This window comes from Corythoichthys intestinalis, chromosome 2 (assembly GCF_030265065.1).
Source record: "Corythoichthys intestinalis isolate RoL2023-P3 chromosome 2, ASM3026506v1, whole genome shotgun sequence".
NCBI lineage: Eukaryota > Metazoa > Chordata > Actinopteri > Syngnathiformes > Syngnathidae > Corythoichthys > Corythoichthys intestinalis.
This window is the reverse complement of record NC_080396.1, coordinates 71,925,915-71,945,778: the sequence shown is the minus strand read 5'-3', so window position 1 is coordinate 71,945,778 and position 19,864 is coordinate 71,925,915. Positions and strand designations below refer to the sequence as shown.

General features: G+C 39.9%; 1 protein-coding gene across 2 annotated transcripts in view; it reads right to left on the bottom strand.

Moving 5' to 3' along the window:
* Positions 1-1,483: 1,483 nt before the first annotated feature.
* appa (amyloid beta (A4) precursor protein a) overlaps positions 1,484-19,864 on the bottom strand; it is a 60,412-nt gene continuing 42,031 nt past the window's right edge. For both annotated transcript variants that reach the window (XM_057821989.1, XM_057821996.1), the window contains 10 exons: positions 19,319-19,452; positions 18,499-18,573; positions 16,304-16,462; positions 15,806-15,934; positions 15,626-15,725; positions 10,697-10,909; positions 9,014-9,067; positions 6,757-6,848; positions 6,499-6,645; positions 1,484-4,511 (listed from right to left, as the gene is read on the bottom strand). In XM_057821989.1, coding sequence (XP_057677972.1) covers positions 4,410-4,511; positions 6,499-6,645; positions 6,757-6,848; positions 9,014-9,067; positions 10,697-10,909; positions 15,626-15,725; positions 15,806-15,934; positions 16,304-16,462; positions 18,499-18,573; positions 19,319-19,452 — 1,205 coding nt within the window. In that variant the 3' untranslated portion in view covers positions 1,484-4,409. The remainder of the gene's footprint in view (positions 4,512-6,498; positions 6,646-6,756; positions 6,849-9,013; positions 9,068-10,696; positions 10,910-15,625; positions 15,726-15,805; positions 15,935-16,303; positions 16,463-18,498; positions 18,574-19,318; positions 19,453-19,864) is intronic.

The following is a 19,864-nucleotide window of genomic DNA, read 5'->3' as shown; positions in this document are numbered from 1 at the left end:
ATCAAGTGGTCTAGAAGCCCAAGAGGTCAAGTGTTAAGAATTCAATGGCTATTTGCTTAAAACCCTTTCTTGCCAAATGTATCACATTTGATACTTAGAATTTCAGAATTTTGAGATATCTTTCCTCAAAATAATAATAATAATAATAATGAATGCAAGTCAACTCATGCATCTGCAGGTTCCATGAGAAAAAAAAAAAACAGGATTTAGCAAGGGTTATATATATATATATATTTTAGAGCGCTTATTACACATATTTTTCTTCTTTACAAATTTGAAAAAAGGTTTCATTAAGACCTTATTTTTCAAATTTTGTGATTCTCTGACAATTGCTTCATATTGCAGGCATTATAGGTTTAAGACCTATAGTTTAAGACCATAAGTTTAGTACGTGAACAAAACACAACAAGTGCTTAGGATAATTTGTTATTCATTTTTATTTAAAAATAATAGCTTTCCCACAGTGGCTGGCTTTAAACGGTTTCTTTTTTTGGACAATATTTCACCAACTTTAGAAAATGTTCGTTCACAAGGTACAGATGAAGCTGGGGTGCAGAGCAACGCGAGTGCCAGTTTATATAAATTTGGGTAGGTATTTTTATGTGTTTCCCAGTTCACTAAGGGATTGTTCATTCTGTCGATGTTTGGTTCCGATAGGTACAGTAGTTTTGGACCTCCAGGGTTGCATCAACTAGGGTGTTTGGTGTCCTGGTCCTCTGAACTGTGTCATCCAAGCGTTGCCACACTTTGCTCACTATGATAGACAAACAGGCTGTCAGTGACATACAAGGCATACAGCAATACAAGTAATGTGTACTATTACCTTGACACACCGGCTGAGCTGCTTCTGATGTGTGCGCTTGTGAAGAAGTGGAGGTTGAGTTGTATTTTCTCACAACAGCATCACATTCTGCAGTGAATTTTTTCTGCATCAGATGCTTTGTTGGGGCTGAAAATGCCTAACCCTAATCCTGTGAAATAACAAAAGTTAGACACAAGAACAAGCGAAAAGATGCATTGTCACATTTATATCAATGTAGTTTTTCTCCCTTACCTGGAAGCAATCAAACCAAAAATTCGCCTTTTTCGCGCAGGTTCCATCGCAAGCAACAGACAAGGCTTGAAAAAAGATTGCACTAGTTGCACTATTGCGCACCGGTACAACAAGTATAGGAGCCCGAAATCCACAAAACGTGAGATAACAGACGATCGCCATTGCTTTATGCAACCAATTTATACACAAGCTTCGGAACCTTCGCCCATTTCGTCCTATCACTATCAAAAACACATTTTATTGGTCTTACAAACAGAATAGCATTAAACTAGACAGGGCAAAAAACTTTGTGCATAAATAATCCTCTTTCTTGTGCTTGATATCGAGACGAGCCATGTAAGCAATTAAAAACCAAAACATTGTATTGCTAACACCACAAAAAATGCTAAAACTCCTTCTAACGCTAGTAAATCAAAACAACCCACACCATTTGTTGGTACATTCAAAACTTTATTATGGAACAGAGTGTAGAAAGCGTTTCCCCATTCAATGCAAACGGCCTGCAGAATGTTACATAGCTAACAAAAACAATGCAATCAACAAAGGAAAAACTTTTGTTTCCATTTCAGTCTGTCGTGCTTCTTGTGAGCACTAGCATGAAAGCATGCCAACCAATCCGATATCGAAGAAAAATTCAACATGAACCCGACTCGGAGGATATGCTTTTGTAACCTGCTTTCTACCAACATGGCCGCCCTGAGGCCATCTTGGTAGACATTTTCATGCTTCTGCTGTAAATTGAAATGACTTTATCACTAGTAGACGTCCAATTCGTTGGAAGTGGGAGAAAAGGCAGAGAATGAACATTCCCTTCCACTTTAAACTGACTGGACGTCTATCGCCGTCAATGGCAGCCAGTGACTTAAAGAAAAAACAGGAACAAATACGGGCTGGGACTCATGAAATGAAAATAATGTAAAAATGAAGGCAGCTCCTCTTCCAACATCAGGGAAAAAAACATTTAACAAATGAAATGAACAAAAAAAAAACCTCAAAATTCGCAAGTGTGTATTAAATACCAAAGCACAGCCTGTTCATCTACATTTATATATATTTTTTCATCATGGTTTGAAGTCACGCGATCACGAGAAGATACGAAACGTACTATCTTGCTAGCATAACCGATAAGTGAGACGTTCAAGAGCAGTGTTTTTTTTTTTTTTTCAAAATCTTGTCTTTTTTTTTGTCATGCACTACATAGGAACGACTACAGCATTACTTCAGTACATCACACACAAGTTTAAAAAAATGACTTTACAGCTTTTTTTTTTTTACTCAAGTTTTCAGTCTTTTTTGAAAAACAAAATGGAACCCATTGAGGAAAACCCAAATTCAAAACAGCTCATTCAGAATACATGATTACTAGCATCAACCTGTTCATTATCATCTCCCTATATTTAACCTTAAGAGCCTTGTGTGACCTAACACAGTCCAGCTGTCATAAGAATGCACAAAAAGAGGATAGAGGAAGGGCAGGAGAGGAGTAGGGGTGATAATTATGGGAATTATTCTCCAGTGTAGAGAGTAGAGTGCCAGCAGTATTGCAGGAAATGGACTAGGTTTTATTTTGGAAACACAAGGAGTGGTTTTAACTGCTTTTAAATTAACTAGAAAATGCAAATTCGGAAGATGCTTGGTCTGGTTGGTGATTTGGGGGCATTTACAGATCATTTTCTGTTGATTTTGGATGATTTCCAGTTATTTTGGAGAATTCTCGAGTCCCTTCCTGTTGATTTTGGGGCTTATAGAGGTAACTTCCTGTGGATTTGGGTTCATTTGTGTGTGTGTGTGTGGGGGGGGGGGGGGGGGGGCAATTCCCTGGTCACGTCTGCCTGTTCAGTTTTGGGCATTTCTGGGTTTTTTCCTGTTGATTTTGGCCACTTCCTGCGATTTTTTTGTTTTGTATCATTTCCTGTTAATTTGGAGAATTCTCGGGCCACTTCCTATTTATATTGAGGCATTCCTAAATTACTTTCTATTCATTCTGAATCACTTCCTGTTGATTTTGGGTTACTTCATTTATATTTTGCAGCATTTACAGGTACTGCCTGTTGATTTTTTAAAAATTTTTTGGGTCATTTCCCGTTGATTTAGGGTCACTTCCTGTGAATTTAGGAGAATTTACGGGTCACTTCTTGTTAATTCTGTGCCTTTAAAAAAAAAAAAAAAAAGGATCAATCCATGGGGATTTTGGGGAATTCTTGGGTCATTTATTGTTGATTCTGGGATTTTTTTCTGTTTTGGATTATTTCCTGTTGATTCTGGGTCTCTTCCTATTCATTTTGGGGCATTTACAAATCACTTCCGGGCATTCCTAGGTCACCCACTTTTCTGAATAACTTCCTGTTGATTTTGGGTCACTACTTGTATATTTTGCACCATTTAATGGTCACTTCCTATTTATTTTAAGGTATTCCTGGGTCACTCTGTTAATTTCAGAACACTTTCTGTTGTCTTTTGGGCAATTTAAGGTTTTATTTTTCTAAAAAAATAATGATGTTTGTGTTTGTTTTTAATGTGAAGATTATGTGAATTGGACAAAATATATAGGCAACGTAGGATCTTGAAAATTTGAACAATTTCTAGCCATTTCAAAGCCCACGCTCCTTGACTGTAATAGTATGTTTACCGTACTTGCACTGACACAAAATGGCCGACAAGCTATCACCGCCGTCCAGTTTGGCTCACAGCGCTCATTACAACCCCTGAACGTTACATTTCCACCTGTTTGATTTGATATGAATAGTTGAGAGTCTGCATCGTTAGTGACCGGAGGCCAGCTTGCGTCAGTGGACTTGCCAGGCTGACTCCTTAGCGGTGACCCAAAGGTAAGAGATTTTCTGCACTAAAATGCTCTTAACCAAATTTAATCAGATCTTCAGACAGTTTAGTTTATAACAGACTATATTAATGTGGCTACCGTTTACGTTGCATGCAAAATAAAATAAACATGAATTGATTTAAAATGTTTCATTTTATAGCTAGTTTGAAAGACACGCTCCATTGACTATCATTTTATCAAATGAAACCGACTCGAAATGGCCGACAGATAGCTTTAGACAGAACAAGTCTCTCAACTCGCTGGCTGCCATTGACGGCGACAGATGTCCAATCCATTTGAACTGGGAGGACAGGCAGCATCAAACGAGTTTACAGTGCGTTTAGGGAGTGGGATAAAAGCTCTCGAAATAAAAATAAAGTGAATAAACCTAGTACAAAATAGCGTACTAGGTCCCAGGCGGTAATGGAAGAAACCAGTTCATTCCATGCCGTACTGCTGACATCACTCGAATATGGGAAAAGGGAAGGAGCTTAAGGTGTGGAATGAAATGTGTGAACGAGCGTGACATTCCCTTCAGTTCTGCATCTGTTCAAAGAACTTATAGGTGGGGTTCTCGTAGCCATTCTGCTGCATTTTCGACAGGTGGCGCTCCTCGGGGGTGACGGCGGCATCCACCTGAAGGGCGCGGAAAAGGCGTAGTTTTATGCTGACAGTCCAATTATATATAAATCATGTCATTTACCAGTATATAGTTATTGGCTGTACATCTTTCAGGCGGAAATAAATACAGAAGTGATCACCTCGTTTTTTTGCGGTTAATGGCCTTTTTTTTTTTTAATTGAAAAAAATCCGCGATGGACTGAGGGTGCAAAGTTGGAGGGTGCGAAGTAGCTAGGGATCACTGTACAGTGTTTTTTCCCCCCCCAAACAAAAGTTAAAAAAAAAAAAAAAATGCAAAACAAGAATATCCACTTAGTTTTTCCACAAGAAATGAACTATTTTGTTTTTGACCCCCGCCACCAAAAATTCTAAAATATTTGTTAAAAAAGATGACATTTACTCATATTCTTTTACTGACTCAAAATGAAAATAGACCACTAAGAAATCAATATTTTTAAATATTAAAATTATTAGCATAGACTTCACTATTAGTTGACAAGACAGCTCCCGCTAACATTACGCCACGCCATCCCGTTGGGGGCCGGCCCAGGCAGAGCTGAGCTGGCTTTGACTGTAATAAACTCAAACACGTTCAAACGCCGGCTTTAGGTGGAAGCATGATGAATTTTTTTACTGAATACAAGCAAGAAGGATTGTCTCAAGAGTGATTTGGTCAAGGATTCAAGGTACCGTAATTTTCGTACTATAAGCCCCTACTTTTTTCTCTCATGTTGAATCCTGCGGCTTATAGTCCAGTGTGGCTTAATTGTTGATTTATTTGGGTTAATAGGTAACGCTTTATTTGACAGAGGTATCATAATTATGACATGACACCATCACAGGCATTACTGAATGCTTATGACAGATGTCATTAAGTGTCATCTGGCAAATTATGTCAGTAACGCCATTCATGTCCAAAAAACATCTTTTACATCCATTCAAAAGTGAGATAATTTGTCGGATGACACTAAATGACTACGAAATGATTATCTCTGCACTTTGTGATTTTTGTGCATGTAGCTTAAAATTTGAAAACTTTATAGCCATTTTAAATTTTGCTATACTTGTTAAAAAAATAAGGCATAATAATTATAATTTTTAAAATGTTTTTTATTTATTTTATTTTATTTTTATTATAATAATAATAATAATTTTATTCGGGAAGGACTTCGAAATTTTTTATGTCGCTGCTCATGGAGACTCATATAGGCCTATGCCTAAAGGAGGTGCCTGTTTTGGTTTTAGGTCGCTAGCAGCTTTGATTTTGAAAATATTTGAATTTAAAATTTTTGAAAATAGGCCCCCTACAGATCGGCCCCGGGCCCCATGTTCCATCAACGGATAGTGAAGTCTTTGAGCTCATATCAAATATACAGCAAATGCTTCAGTTGTTTCCTGAAAATGTTAACATTTTAAGGTGCTGAAATTAAAATATTTTTAATGAATTTTTACAAAATTTTCAAATTCAAAATTTCAAAATATAATGAAAAATAGTAAAGACAATATTTCCTATAAACCACTTGCTGCCTGAAATTACTTTTGACTATTATACATAAAGCATGAAAGAAAAATTTAAGTACATAAAATAGTATTAAAAAATGCAAATTAAAAAGTGCAGCTCCAAAAGCATTAAAAAATCTGAAAATTAAAAAATATGATGTAAAAACAAACATTCCACATTCCTAATATTTTTTGTACTTATATATTACCCAAAAGCTATTTGATGTATATTTGTTCAATGTACATTCAGTCATCGATGGAACTTAACTCTTTAAACGGCAAAGCTGCAAAATCACGGCAATCAAAATTGTTAATTTAAACAAGCCAGTTTTAAATATGGCGCCTCATGTAGTTAAACATTGCACCAAAAGAGGGCAGACATCTGCCATCTTAAAGAGTTCAGATGCCCAACAATTCGGAGGGGAAAATGTCACAAAATGATTCATCAACTATCAAAATAGCCACCTAATAATTCGCTAATCGGTTAGCAACTGCGTCTGACCTCGATGACTCCGTGGTGGATAGAAGTGTACTGCTTCTTCCTCAGCATCACCAAGGTGATGACGATCACTGTCGCTATGACAACGCCGCCGACCATCAGGCCGATTATGGCGCCCTTGTTGGAGCCGACGTCCTCGGCAAAGAACACCTGAGAGTTACAAAACAACAGCTAATCGTTTCTCTTTGTTTTCATCACCCAATTTTGTAAAGTCGAGAAAACAGTTTCTTTTATTTATGATGTTATTATACGTCCAATTACCAGCTTCTGGTGGTGAACTTCATACTCCGTACTCTGTCGGTCGCCCTTTTCCATTCGGAGTTCAGGAATAGCTTCCATCTTCATTCCGGTTACTATATAAGGAAGGAAAATTATTAACTACTAGATCACGCAATTTCTGGCGAAACTGTGACTGTTGGTATATCGTGTCACTTCCTGTTTGTTTTGGGGCATTTTAAATTCCCTTCCCAGACATATTGGGTCACTCCTGTTGATTTTGAGGCATCACTGACTTCCTGTAGATATCGGATCACTTCCTGTTAATTCCAAGGGCGTAGATTTGGTCTCAACATTGGTAGGGACAATATAACAGCATAACCTCCATGTACAGTTTTTGCTCGGGACGGGACAGTGATAAGAGCCAACAGATTGGGTGAACGGTGGGAAGGGCTACAATTCTCACGAATATGTTCCCAATTAATTGATTATGCTAAATCAGGGGTGCTCATTACGTCGATCACGAGCGACCAGTCGATCGCAACGCTAGTGTGGGCAGCTCGCGGCATCCCCCCCACAAAAATATATATTTTTTAATGTACATAGTTATTTATGATTATGTGGTGTGTATAGTGTGTTTTGTGGGCAACATATGAGGTTATGCTGTACCCGTCTCTCTTTAAGGAGCTTCTTGCTAACGTTTTCCTGGTTTTATAGTTTCCAGCAGAGTTCGCTACATATCTGAAAGATTACCGTTAACAGTTGAAAACACAAACAGTAGGACACTCTCAAAGCAGTTTCCTACTCGAGTTTTGCAGGTTAGCAAGTTCAAACAGTTTAATGTTATGCTAACTCTGATTCAGGTCTGAGTTTCAGTAGTAAAATTAGTGGTGTGTTTCTCACCTCCACAGCATTGGTGTATTTTTAAATTACTGTGGCTGCTGCTGGCCGATAAAAACTTCAATATCCCTCCTCTTCGTAGGGGGCGGAGGAGGTGGCATGTTGTCGACATGTATTTCTGTCGGGGCTGTGTGAGTGTGAGCGTGCATGTGTGTGTCGGGGGTGGGTCAAGTCAGCCAATCAAACGTACATTTGGAGGGGGGGTGGAGATGGACCGGCGAATTCAGCAACTGAAAAGGGGTAAATGTAAGTTTGAACATAATGAAAATAATTCACTTAATAATGGTAGGGTCAATTCTATCCTTACAGCATATGGGAAGACAACCTAAATTGCCTGTAAAAGGTAGGAGGGGACAATTTGAGCATCCTGAAAAGTTGGTAGTGTTATGTCCCTACCGTCCCTATGCAAACCTACGCCCTTGTTTGATTCTGTGGCATTTCAAGGTGACTTCCTGTTGATTTGGGGGTATTTCGGGGTAACTTCCTGTCCATATCGGGTCACTTGGGTTAGAAATCAATCGGAGCCAAAGGAGGTTATTGTGCTATTGAAATGAACGGCGAACAGGGCCACTGGAAACCAATGGGAAACTTGAGCAATTAGAAATGAATGGGTACGCTTTTGGCCAAACCGTACATTTTTAGCAAACTTTTGGGCCCGTTAGCGTCCTGAATTATTTGATGTTTTTGATGGCCAATCGCGTCATTACCGCCAGCGTGCATTGCGCGCGTAAAACATGCCGCCCTCCGTAGGTCAAAACATGTACTTAATATTGTTATATAAAAAGAAATAAATATAAAAAAAATGAGTACAACAGAATAAAAAATGGCTAATTTACACAGCAAAAGTCCGCTAGCTTAAATGCTAAAAAAATGCTTTTTTTTTTGCTTTTTTTTTTTTTTTTTACTATGCTCTAAACAAATGGTTCAAACACATACTCCCACAAAAAAAACGGCTAAATATATCTATTAACTAAATTACGAATGCATTCAAAAAACATTAGCGCAAACAAAAACTTAGCTTATGTTGGTCTTAACAGGGAGCAGCTGGATTCAGCCATCTGAAATGAGTTATGTCATATTCACTGTTACCACTAGAGGGCAGTGTATCCACCCAAATCAATAAAACTAAATGCAAACACTTTCAAAACCAACCATTACAATACCACTTTAATTAAACAAATACTCGAAGCAGCAAAATTTAATTTTAATCTTTTTTCTAATCGAATTACTCTAGTTCACCGATTAATCGTTGCAGCACTAGTTTCTAATATCATATTTTAGTAAAAGAGAACAATTGTGGCTTATTATTAGTCCGAGGATCCTTTTAATGCTTTACAAGCAGTGCATTTTTCGATGTATTTATGTATTAATACTGCAAAAAAAATGTTTGCTGTTGACTCACCTGGCCGTGTGGGGACGCCTCTATCAAGACTGGGGCGGGAGTCCACAGGCTCAACTGCAGGGAGGAAAATAAAGATGAAGATTTAACTCACTCACTGCCATTGACGACGCTAAACGTCCAATCCATTTTGACTGGGGTAGTTTTATTTTAAAAAAAATAATTTAAAAATAAATACAAATATGTTTTCATTTTTTTTTTGTCCTGCCTTTGTTTTTATATTAAACTTTTGGGAAAAATATATCAAACGAAAACATTTTTTTTTTTTAAAAACTGTGTCCAAATAGAGAAGTTGGACAATTTTTAGGTCAACAATGTCTCTAAACTTGGCTGTGCTATTTAATCCCGATTACCGGTAATTGCATCATGTATAATAATAAATACAAATAATTCAAAACTAGTCATAAGCGAACTTTATTTTAAATGTACTGCCATAATATTGAAATTATGATCTATATTAACTCATTGGCAATACACGTCCAAGTCATTTGAATTGGAAGAGGTGGCATCAAATGATCGCAGCTATCTCTCCCTGTCCAAAAGGATCGGACGTCGGTCGCCGTCAGTGGCAGACAATGAGTTATTGCGCAGTTAAAATAATTAACTGAGACGAAATGCAATTATTCAAATTCTGCATAATATTGAATTCAAATGTAGTATTTAGCAATAGGAATGTGACAATTTATCGAAAGTTATATATCACAATACTTCGTAGCACAAAAGGTTATGGATATGCGACCACCAATAATCGATACATCGTTTTAAAAAGGTGTCCCAAAAAAAGAGAAAAAAGTAACCCAAATCTTTCAGTAGAATAGCATCTATGTTAGCTCACTAGCTGCTATTAACGGCGCCAGACATCCAATTAATTTGGAACGGCTTGGACGTCTAGCGCCGTCAATGGCACTGAAACTGCAGCATTCACAGCCAGTCTTGTGTGCATTCGCAGGTCACTTCCTGTTGATTTTGAGTCACTTCCCTTTCAGTCACCCAATCAGGTGACAAAGTCACTTTTCAGTCACTCAAAATCAACAGGAAGTGCCCTGTAAATGCCCTACAATCAATAGGAAGTGAGACAGAAATGCCCCAAAAGGAGATGGAAGTCACCGAAACTCAACAAGAAATTATGTGAAATGCCCTAGGTGAACAAGTTGGCAGGCATTGGCTGCCACTTACGGCCGTAGACATCCAATCTGTTTGAAGTGGGAGCGATGGCAGCGAATGAACGAATATTCATTCACTGCCACCCGTCCCCGTTCAAATGGATTGGAGTCTACTAGTGATAAACTCACAGCAGAAGCATAAGAATAGCTTGATTTTCTGTTTATTAGTAGTTTTGGAGATAATTTCCTGACCCATGTATCGATAATTGTTGTATTACCGTATTGTGAGATTGTTATCATTAGCCTTGTATCGCAAATCGTATCGCGAGCTACCCAGAGGTTCCCACCCCTATTTAACAAAGTTTTATTAAATGTACTGCCAAAATCATGAAAAAAATAATCTATATTAACTCATTTGCTGCTATTGACGGCACTAGATGTCCAATGCATGGTGACTGTGAGGAGCGAATGAACCCTCCCAGTCCTCATGGATAGCACTGTCAATGAGTCAATCGGTCACACGGGACCGATTCTGAAACCTCACCAAGCATGAAATGCTAAAAAAAAAAAAAAAAAAAATGACCTTGGTTGTCAGTGTTTGGTTGGTTAAAGCTCTCGGGATGAATAAAGCCGATTCCTCCCAAGCCCAGCGTGTCCTCCTGAGTCAGCAGCTCCGTCTGTCCGTCTCCCAGCTCCTGGTCGGGCATCAGTGCGTCGTTACCGTAGCTCACCCTCACGTCTGTCTGCAGGTTGGCCAGCTGCTGGGCCATCTCTGCTTGTTCCCTCTGAAGAAGCTCTAGTGAAAGGAGAAATCACAGAGAGGGTCAGAATTTTCCTTCATTCACACTGTTCCTACTTTAAATGTTCCCCAAATTCACCTTGACCTAAACGCCCCAAACTCACATTTTTTGACAAAAAAAAAAAAAAAAACCTATTCACTTCCAATGGAACATTCGACCTAACGTTCAGCAAACCAACAGGAAGTGACCCAAACGTCAACACAAAGTGGTCCCATGTTGCCCCCAAACGTTGACCGGAAGTGGCCCCTAGTTGCCCCCAAACGTCGACCGGAAGTGGCCCCTAGTTGCCCCCAAACGTCGACAGGAAGTGGCCCCTAGTTGCCCCCAAACATCAACCGGAAGTGGTACCTAGTTGCCCCCAAACGTCAACCGGAATTGGCCCCTAGCTGCCCCAAAAGACCCGGAAATGACCTAAAACCTACAGTCATGATCCAAAATCAACAGGAAGTAACTCACCAATTCCACAGGACTTTACCTAACCACCACAAAAGCATATTTTTACCATTTCCCCTGAAATTGCATCCTCGACTCATATTGTTTAGTCTTAAAGGGATCCTCGGACTTAAAAACGTGTAGGCTCTAATAAGCCACAATTGTTCTCTTTTACTAAAATATGTTATTAGAAACATATTACTGCCATTGATTTAAAAATCTAATATTTAGTACATGTTTTGACCATGTTTTACGCACGCAATGCACGCTGGGGGTGAAGACGCGGTTGGTCTTGACTCGGAGAAAAGCTGTGCTAGCTAGCAAGCAAAGCTAGTATGATGACTGGAATGTTTTTGTCACATTCTTCAGCTGGTCATATTGTTTTATTTATTTATTTTTTTACAGAGATGCGGGATGAGTTCCCAACATCATACCTGCATCCAATTCCAGCTCATCAGCATTGTCTTTAAACCGATCCTAGGCGGCTTATATTGACTTGCTGCCACTTGACAGTTTGTATATCCCTTTGTTGTTAGTGGCATCATTTCATTATGTTTTCGTTTGTCTACCTCTCATCGCAGTTTTCTCTGTTTTTTTTTTTGTTTTGTTTTGTTTTTATTGATCCCGACTATCTGTCATGGACCCTTTTTGTGTCTCTTTTCGCAATCGCTTGTTTTTCTGTGTGTTCAATAAACCCTTTTAACACAACCGCTATGCTCTTGTTGTCTGCTTGCTGTCTGAAGTGAGACGCATTTTTCAATTCCGTGGCGAAGCCAGCCGCACTTTATTTTCAGTTGCGTTTCTCTTTCAGGTTTTACCGCAGACAGACAATGCATGGGGATTGCGGTTGCTTTATAAGCAAAATCATGACTAACGTCACATGGAAGTATAGTCCTGTGGTCTACGTGCTCGTCAGTTGCACGGTATACGCGCGTTCGCATCACGCTGAAGACCTTCACTTAATTGCTTTTGCTGCTCGTTTTGTGAAATATCGAAAGTAATGTCCTGCTCATCACTTTTCCACTCGGGTTCAAATTAGAATGGCAGAACCGACGACATGTTTGTGTAGCTAACGAGTTACAGTTACGTCACCGCATTGCCTCGTCAACAACAATGATGACCTACTAGTTAGTTAAATTTTATAAAAACAAAAACATTAAGAGGGGTTTGAATATCAAATTATTATAACTCATACTAACATTTACCTGTAAGAACTACAGGTAAATGTTAGTGTGTGTATGTATGTATGTCTGTGGTTCCATTTAATAAATCAACCGTAATGGACTGATGATATTTCAGTGCCATTGAAGGTGATCACTCTCCAATTGGACATCCATCAGTCAATGACAACCATCACCCACTGTACCGAGCACTTTCCCAGTCTAAAAGACACACAGATGGCGGTGTGACGCACTCCGACGAACAAGAAAAAACTCAAATAGAAGTCGCGAGGCAGATTCATCTGCCCAACAAACCGCTTAATTTGAATTGCTCTGAAGAAGTAGGTCAAATAGCTGTAATGTCCTTGTAAGTACAAAAAAAAATTGGAATTTAAAGCCTTCAATCCCGCTGTTACAAGTAAGACAATCACACCTCACATCTGTCGAACAAGTAGTTTGTGAAATTTGGGTGGTGCCGCTTAACCATTTGGGTGCCTAAATTGAAATATTATTCTTTCAGAGCCATTGATAATGCTAGACGTCGAATCATGTGGCGTCCAACATCCTTCCGATAAGTTTATCACCAGTAAACTGCCAATTCGTTTGAGGTGAGTTGGTGGCGAATGAACATTGGTTCATTTGCTGCCAACCATCCCTCCCACTGCAAATGGATTGGATGCCTGGCATCGTCAATGACAGAGCATTGGTTCGAAAAGCATTGAAAGAATATATAAGTACATAAAATTGTACTGTTAAAGGGATCTTCGATCTTAAAGACATGTAGGCTCTAATAAACCACAATTGTTCTCTTGTACTAAAATATGTTGTTAGAAACACATAAAATGTTAAATCAATGGCGATATTTTATAATATTTAGTACATATTTTGACCGATAGTTAGTGCCATGTTTTGCGGGCTCGGAGTGATGACGTAAACGGGACGTTTCCAATTGTGTACAACAATTGTGTATTGCTGCCTAAACTCGCTAAGTAAAATGCCACGATGTGCAGCTTTTGGATGCAATTTCTAGTCAAATGGAAACAAGGCGAGTGACGTGAGTCTCCACAGATTTCCTATTGACAAGAGGAGGAGAAAGGTTTGAAAAATGCCTATAGACTGACAAAACCTCCCATAGACGCAAGGCTTTGTTCTCGCCATTTTTCTACTACCGCGTTTGAGGCTTTTAGTCAATGAAAACTTATGAAAGAGCTCACCGGAGCGGCTGGATATAAGCTAAGACTAAAATCAAATGCTGTTTCAACTATTTTCTCTCACAAGAAGCCTCAATGCGCTCGGATAGCGAGTGAAGTGCATGCAATAAAGTGCCAAAGACAAGAAACTCTGGCCTTTCTCTTAAGCAGGCAAACCGCTCCTGTCGCTACAGCACTAGACGAACCTTCGGGTGTACCACTAGTCACAGAGGAAGCTAATAATTCACCTCTACTGTCAGTTCATCAGGCAGTAAGTGTGTCTGTTCAGTATTCACCTAATATGAGTGATGCTGCCACTCAAACTTATAGAGACACGCCCGATGTAGCGGTACAGTGGCCAGCGCGCCGAGCACTTAATATGGACCACCGTTACGTAGCTAAACGTGAGTTGGATGTACAAGACATGGAGGACACTCGATCCCAGGATTTGTTACCGTCAGATAACGAATTTAATGAGGACAGTCATCCGCGACATTTCCAATCCTGACTATCACACGTGTGCATTCAGTTTTATTTACCTTCAGTGAGAGTTTATAATGTCAATAGTCATGAAAATAAAAATGCACGAATGACATGGTGTGATCAAACATTTGGCCTATACTGTATATAAAGCACACGACAGCTCTGGATGCTAACAATCTACATAATTATATTGGAATAAGTTTGATCACGCAATAGTTAACCTTGAAGATCTGCTAACAAAAACCGGAGTTCTCGACAGCATACACTGTCGCTCCATTGTCAGTGAGACGCACTTGCCGCAAGTACACCACCAGTTTTGCCAAACTCTTGTCTCATCGAGTATTTCCTGCTCTGAATTTTGCATTTGCTGCTCGTCTTGTGAACGAGTGCTGTCCTGCTCTTCACTTTTCAGCTGTGGTTTCAAATCGGAAGGGCAGAACAGACGACATGTTGGGGTAGCTAACGAGTGGCATGCTTTTTTAAAAAAATGACACGCTGGAAGTTCGGCAGCGGGTCATGTTACGTCACCGTACTGCGACGTCAACAAGAATAGCGACCTATCAGTTAAAATAATTTTACAGTTTTTTTTAAAACAAAAACATTAAGAGGGGTTTTAATATCAAATTATTATAACTGATACTGACATTTATCTTTTAAGAATTACATGTTTCTAAGATCGAGGATCATTTTAAGGAACAAAATATTACAATAAAAATCAAAAAATAAAATACACTTTTATTTTTAAAAAAACATTAAACTAAAAACATGAAAAAGGAGGAATTTAATAAATTGCTTTCAATAACAAAATATTGCTGTATTTGATTAAATGTTTTACTTTAAAAGTATTTTTCTATATTTTCTATTTCATTTGAGTTTTTTTACTTTAATTTTTGTACATTTTTTATTTTAACTTTTATTTTGAATTAATTTTCTAAACATTTCAAGTTAGCAAAATTTATCTGAATGAAATGAAAGATTTGTCGCAGAACTTTCTAATTCAAGTTAGCCTAACTTCGCCATTCGTGCCCGCGCAACCTGGCGTTTCGTGCCCGTGCAACCTGGCGTTTCGTGCCCGCGCAACCTGGCGTTTCGGGCCCGCGCAACCTCGAATTTCGGGCCCACGCAACTTCGCATTTCGGGCCCGCACAACCTCGTGTTTCAGCGCAACCTCGCGTTTCGGGCCCACGCTCTGCGCAACTTCTCATATCGAGTTCTGCTATATCAAAAGTGTAAGATTTGCCCTAAAAGTTGCTAATTCAAGTTAACAAAACTCATTTTAATTTTACGGTATTAGCTACTAAAAAAAGTTACTGACAAAAACTTGGAAATTTGAGTTGTGCTTAGTTAAAATTAGCACGGCCTTTTGCTACATTACACACAGTGTATTTGCGGCATATTATTGTGATATAAACTGGCTCAGATTGCAATAAAATTTGTGTAAACGTACCAACTTGATCCTGGATATCATCAGCCACACCAGGTGCCTTGTAGAGAAGTCCCAACGATTGGTTCATGCGTTCCTCAATGACACGAAGATGTGTCAGCACCTATTGCACACATTCCACAGCATTCCAGAAGTGAAAAACACAGCCGGTTCGTGAACGTCAGATTTAGCGCGTGGCGCTACCTGAGGCCTGATTTGCGCCGCCTTCTTGGGGTCCACCATACGGACGTGTTCAAAGTGTTTGAGGGTGTGCTGTCTGTCCTTCTGCTCGGCGCGCACGTACTTCTTCAGCAGGCTGAAGACGTGACGAGGCTGCAGGATTGGAGACATGTCGACTGAAACTAGAACTTATCAACTGTGAAATTGAAGCTCGGGAGTCGCTTTTCTATTAGCGTTTTAGCCTCGAGACAACCTCGACGCTTCGCCAACTGAGGACAATATGCACAGTAGCGGGACGGTTCTATGCAATTTTGGGGTGGCGGGGGGTTGGGGGTAAAACCGATGCATACGGCACAACCACAAACCCCTGTTCCAAGAGGACATATAAAACCGGCAGGACAGTCGACTTGGAATCTGTTCAGAAGGTTCAGGTCCTCAAAATATCTTATTCATAAATAAATTGTACAAAAAAAAAAAAGACAGAAAAACGTGACATTTGAAATAGTAGTTTTAATGGCGTACCCTGGGTGGGTCCTGCTGCAGGGCGGTCAGGTAGCTTTCCAGAGCCAGACGCCGGCGGTCGTTGTGAAGAGCTTCCACTCGGGCCATGTGGGTCTCCACTAACTGCTGACGTTCACTGGCTGCTTCCTGCTCCAGTGTCTCCACCTTCTCTTGGAAACGCTAATGGCGCAGTTGAAGAGGACTTGAAATTCAAACAATTAGGGCCACTACAAACTATCAGCCAGTCAATAAATCTTGATTATTTCTATGATGAGGCGACTAGCGGGTTATAAATCACCCGGGTTTATCATTTTTGTTGGAATTATAAAGTGCCTGTGACACAAAAAGCTTGTTTATTTTCATATTACATTTTACGCTCCTGAATGAAATGGACTGCTAGGATGTGTGTGGACGCAATCGATACATTTATTCGATTTTTTAAAATCCCGTGCTACGAAAATGATGACTTCTGGCCACTGTCTCAGATTGAGGAAGAAGGCGAATGTTACGTCAGCGGACTAACCATCTTTAAAATACAGCCATTAGTATCATATGCAGAAGGACTGCAGATTCAGCTGATTTGGCGAATCAACTTGTTTATTTTTTGCGTCATGCCAACCCAATGTGCGGCAGGCTTTTGTTGCTACACCAGGGAGAGTGGTGTTAGGCTTTTTGGATTTCGAAAAGATCCTTTTCACCATGAATAATGGGCAAAACAAGTATGACAATGGAGCAACCACTGGATGGATGATTAAGTGAGTAAGCTAAGTGTTTTATGTTAGGTCAAATACTGGTATCCTTGCAAACGTTTTAATAAAGAGGTGGCTCGCATTTTGTGGGCGACAATGCTCCCTGTCCATCGAGAAGGCCAGTCGGCCAACGACCGGCAACTTGTCGCACACAATGCTCGCCTGCCAATAAAGGTGTTCCTCGGCTTGGGCCCGGGGAGCCCCCCGCTCTCGTCTCCGGTTCTCGATTATGTCCAGACATCCAACCCCTTGGTCCTCTTCGCGTGCCCGCCGAGAGAGCCCTATCCTCGGCTTGGGCTCAGGGAGCCCCCCACTCTCCTCTCCAGTTTTCGATTGTGTCCAGACTTCCAGCTCCCTTGGTCCTCTTCGCATGCGGCTTGGGCTCGAGCAGCCAAGCACTCAGACGTCGGCCGGTTTGTCCACCGAAAATGGGCTATTTTCGGCGTTCATTCCCGGCGACGAGAACTGCCAGCCCGCCGGGGGCTGGCCGATCGGTGAAGACAATCAACCCCACTGCCATGTGTGACATGAGTCAGGGTAGTTTTGTGTGATTTGTCGTTTATAAAAGGCGAGGAAAGGACCTGGAAAAGCCGCTCGGTTCTGGTTAGCACACCTCCTGTTTTGTTTACACTCTTTTCTCAGTCTCCGAAGCCTGGACAGGTAAATGACAAAAGCTGGACTAACTCCGGTGCCATAAAATACCGTTCGGGAGGTTTAAGAAGTCGGCAGTTTTGACCATTATGCAGTAATTTTGCCCTGTCGTACTGAATGAATGCATTTTTAATATTTCATATTCCATTTAGCAGAAGACTGTTATATGTCATGACCATACAATTTATTTAGCAACTGGGGAAAAATACTTAGATAAAAAGAATATCCAGTAAAAATATTGGAGTAGGGAGACGAAAACCATGATGACATTTTGCTGCTCTCTGCCGCATTTTCTTCGTTCTGAATCTTCCCTCCCAATGGGCTGAAGTCTAAATCGGCTGAAATCGTTACTCCACCGACGTCATCACCCAGCTGCAGCTAATTTCTCATCATCTGGACTTTGCCAAATTGTTGTGTATAGTTGAATGGTCTAAAAGTATGATTTTAATTCACATAATAATGCTACTTAAGACTTTTTATCCTGTCACAGGCACTTTAAGCATCTGAAGCAAAAACTGTGTGGGAAAAATTCAACAATGAATATTATGTAACTGTATAATTGTTTGCCAGAGCAAAAGTACATATTAGCAAGTATTTTATTTTTTGACAGAAATAATAAAATATTTACTGTTTGTATTATTTGTTTTAATTTAGGAAAAAAATACTGTTTTTAATTCATTTTCGTTTTAACTCATTGACAGCCATTCATGGCTAGTTTTCATTCTCCTGCTGTGACTTAAAGTTTGTCACCAGTCGACGTCCGATGCAGATTGTGGAATACTTGTTGATTGGTCAAATTATCATGACAGTGCTTACCTGGATAACTGCCTTTTTGTCTGCGCGTGGAAGATTCTTTGCATCCCTCTCAGCCTCTTCCCACTCTCTCATCACCTGAGCACAAGTAGAGACATGCTACGTTCATACCACAGGTCAATTTGATAGAAGCTTCCGAGTGTCGACAGTAACTTTACATAGTTGGTGAATTCCTGACCTGCGCGAGTGTTCTGTGTATAAATGTGTAAAACGAGTGAGCACTCATTCTGCTTACTAAAAGGATGCTTAATTCCTTTGGTAAGTCAAATATGCACCACAGAATCTATACTTGCATATAAATGGAACTTTATGTGTGTGTGTGGGGGGGGGGGTCTCTGTGCGTGCTTGTTTGCTATGAGCTCTAAAATGGCTGGGCAGATTTTGACAAAATTTTACACAGTTGTACTTTGTTTCTGTGAGTGTTCTTAGATGGGTTTTATCTCTGTAGGCCTCCATTTAGAGCAGAAAATTTCCTATAAAGTCCAAAAACTAGCACTGAAAGTCCCTTATTGTGGCCGTGACAACGCCATCTTTTGGGCAAAAGACGCATCTCTTGCGACTGCATTGTCGCAGCAGGTTTTCAAACCTTATGCTGTCATGTACAAATTTTAATGTACTGCTATGATATGTTGTGGCTTTCAGAACTCCACAACGAGATGCTGGATTTAAAAAAAAAAAAAAAAAATTTGCGGTTTTCAATCCGTGACATTTTCATACCACGGTATAAACCGGTAATCGGCACATATCTACTTATGACTATAGTAAATGTACTATTGTTTATACTTATCGTGGACTAGTGAGTCTAATGGAAGTACATGAATACCTGGGACATCCTTTCTCGGTGTTTGGCCTCCAGGCCGTCTTTAGCTTTCTGGAAATGGGTGTGCTCATTTTCATCAGCGGGTGTCTCCAGGTAGTGGTCCACGGCGTCAGGGGAGCCAGGTGTGGCTGTGGGGACTTTGGAAACGAGAGAAAACACAAGAGGAGAGAGACGGGGATGAGATTACAAGCAAAATCTCCCTGGATTGTCACATTTGGTTGCTTTAGGACAAACAGAGCCAAAGTAGGTCAAAAGAGGAGGAAAAACAGGTAGTTAGTGGAAACCATGGTGATAGATGTACAGAGGGATGTAGGGCTGAGCAATTTAGCCACCCAACCAGAAAAAAAAAACAACTGTCCATATTTTTTTAACTATGAATTTTCAATGAAAACTTAACTTGAGAGTAGTTAAACTTTTTTTTAATCAAATATTAATATAAAACTAGAAAATGCCATTCCTGAGGATATACTTTCCATCAGTTTTGGTGTGTTTTCAGGTCACTTCATTTTTAACTCATTGGCTGCCAATGACTGTGCTAGACGTTCAATA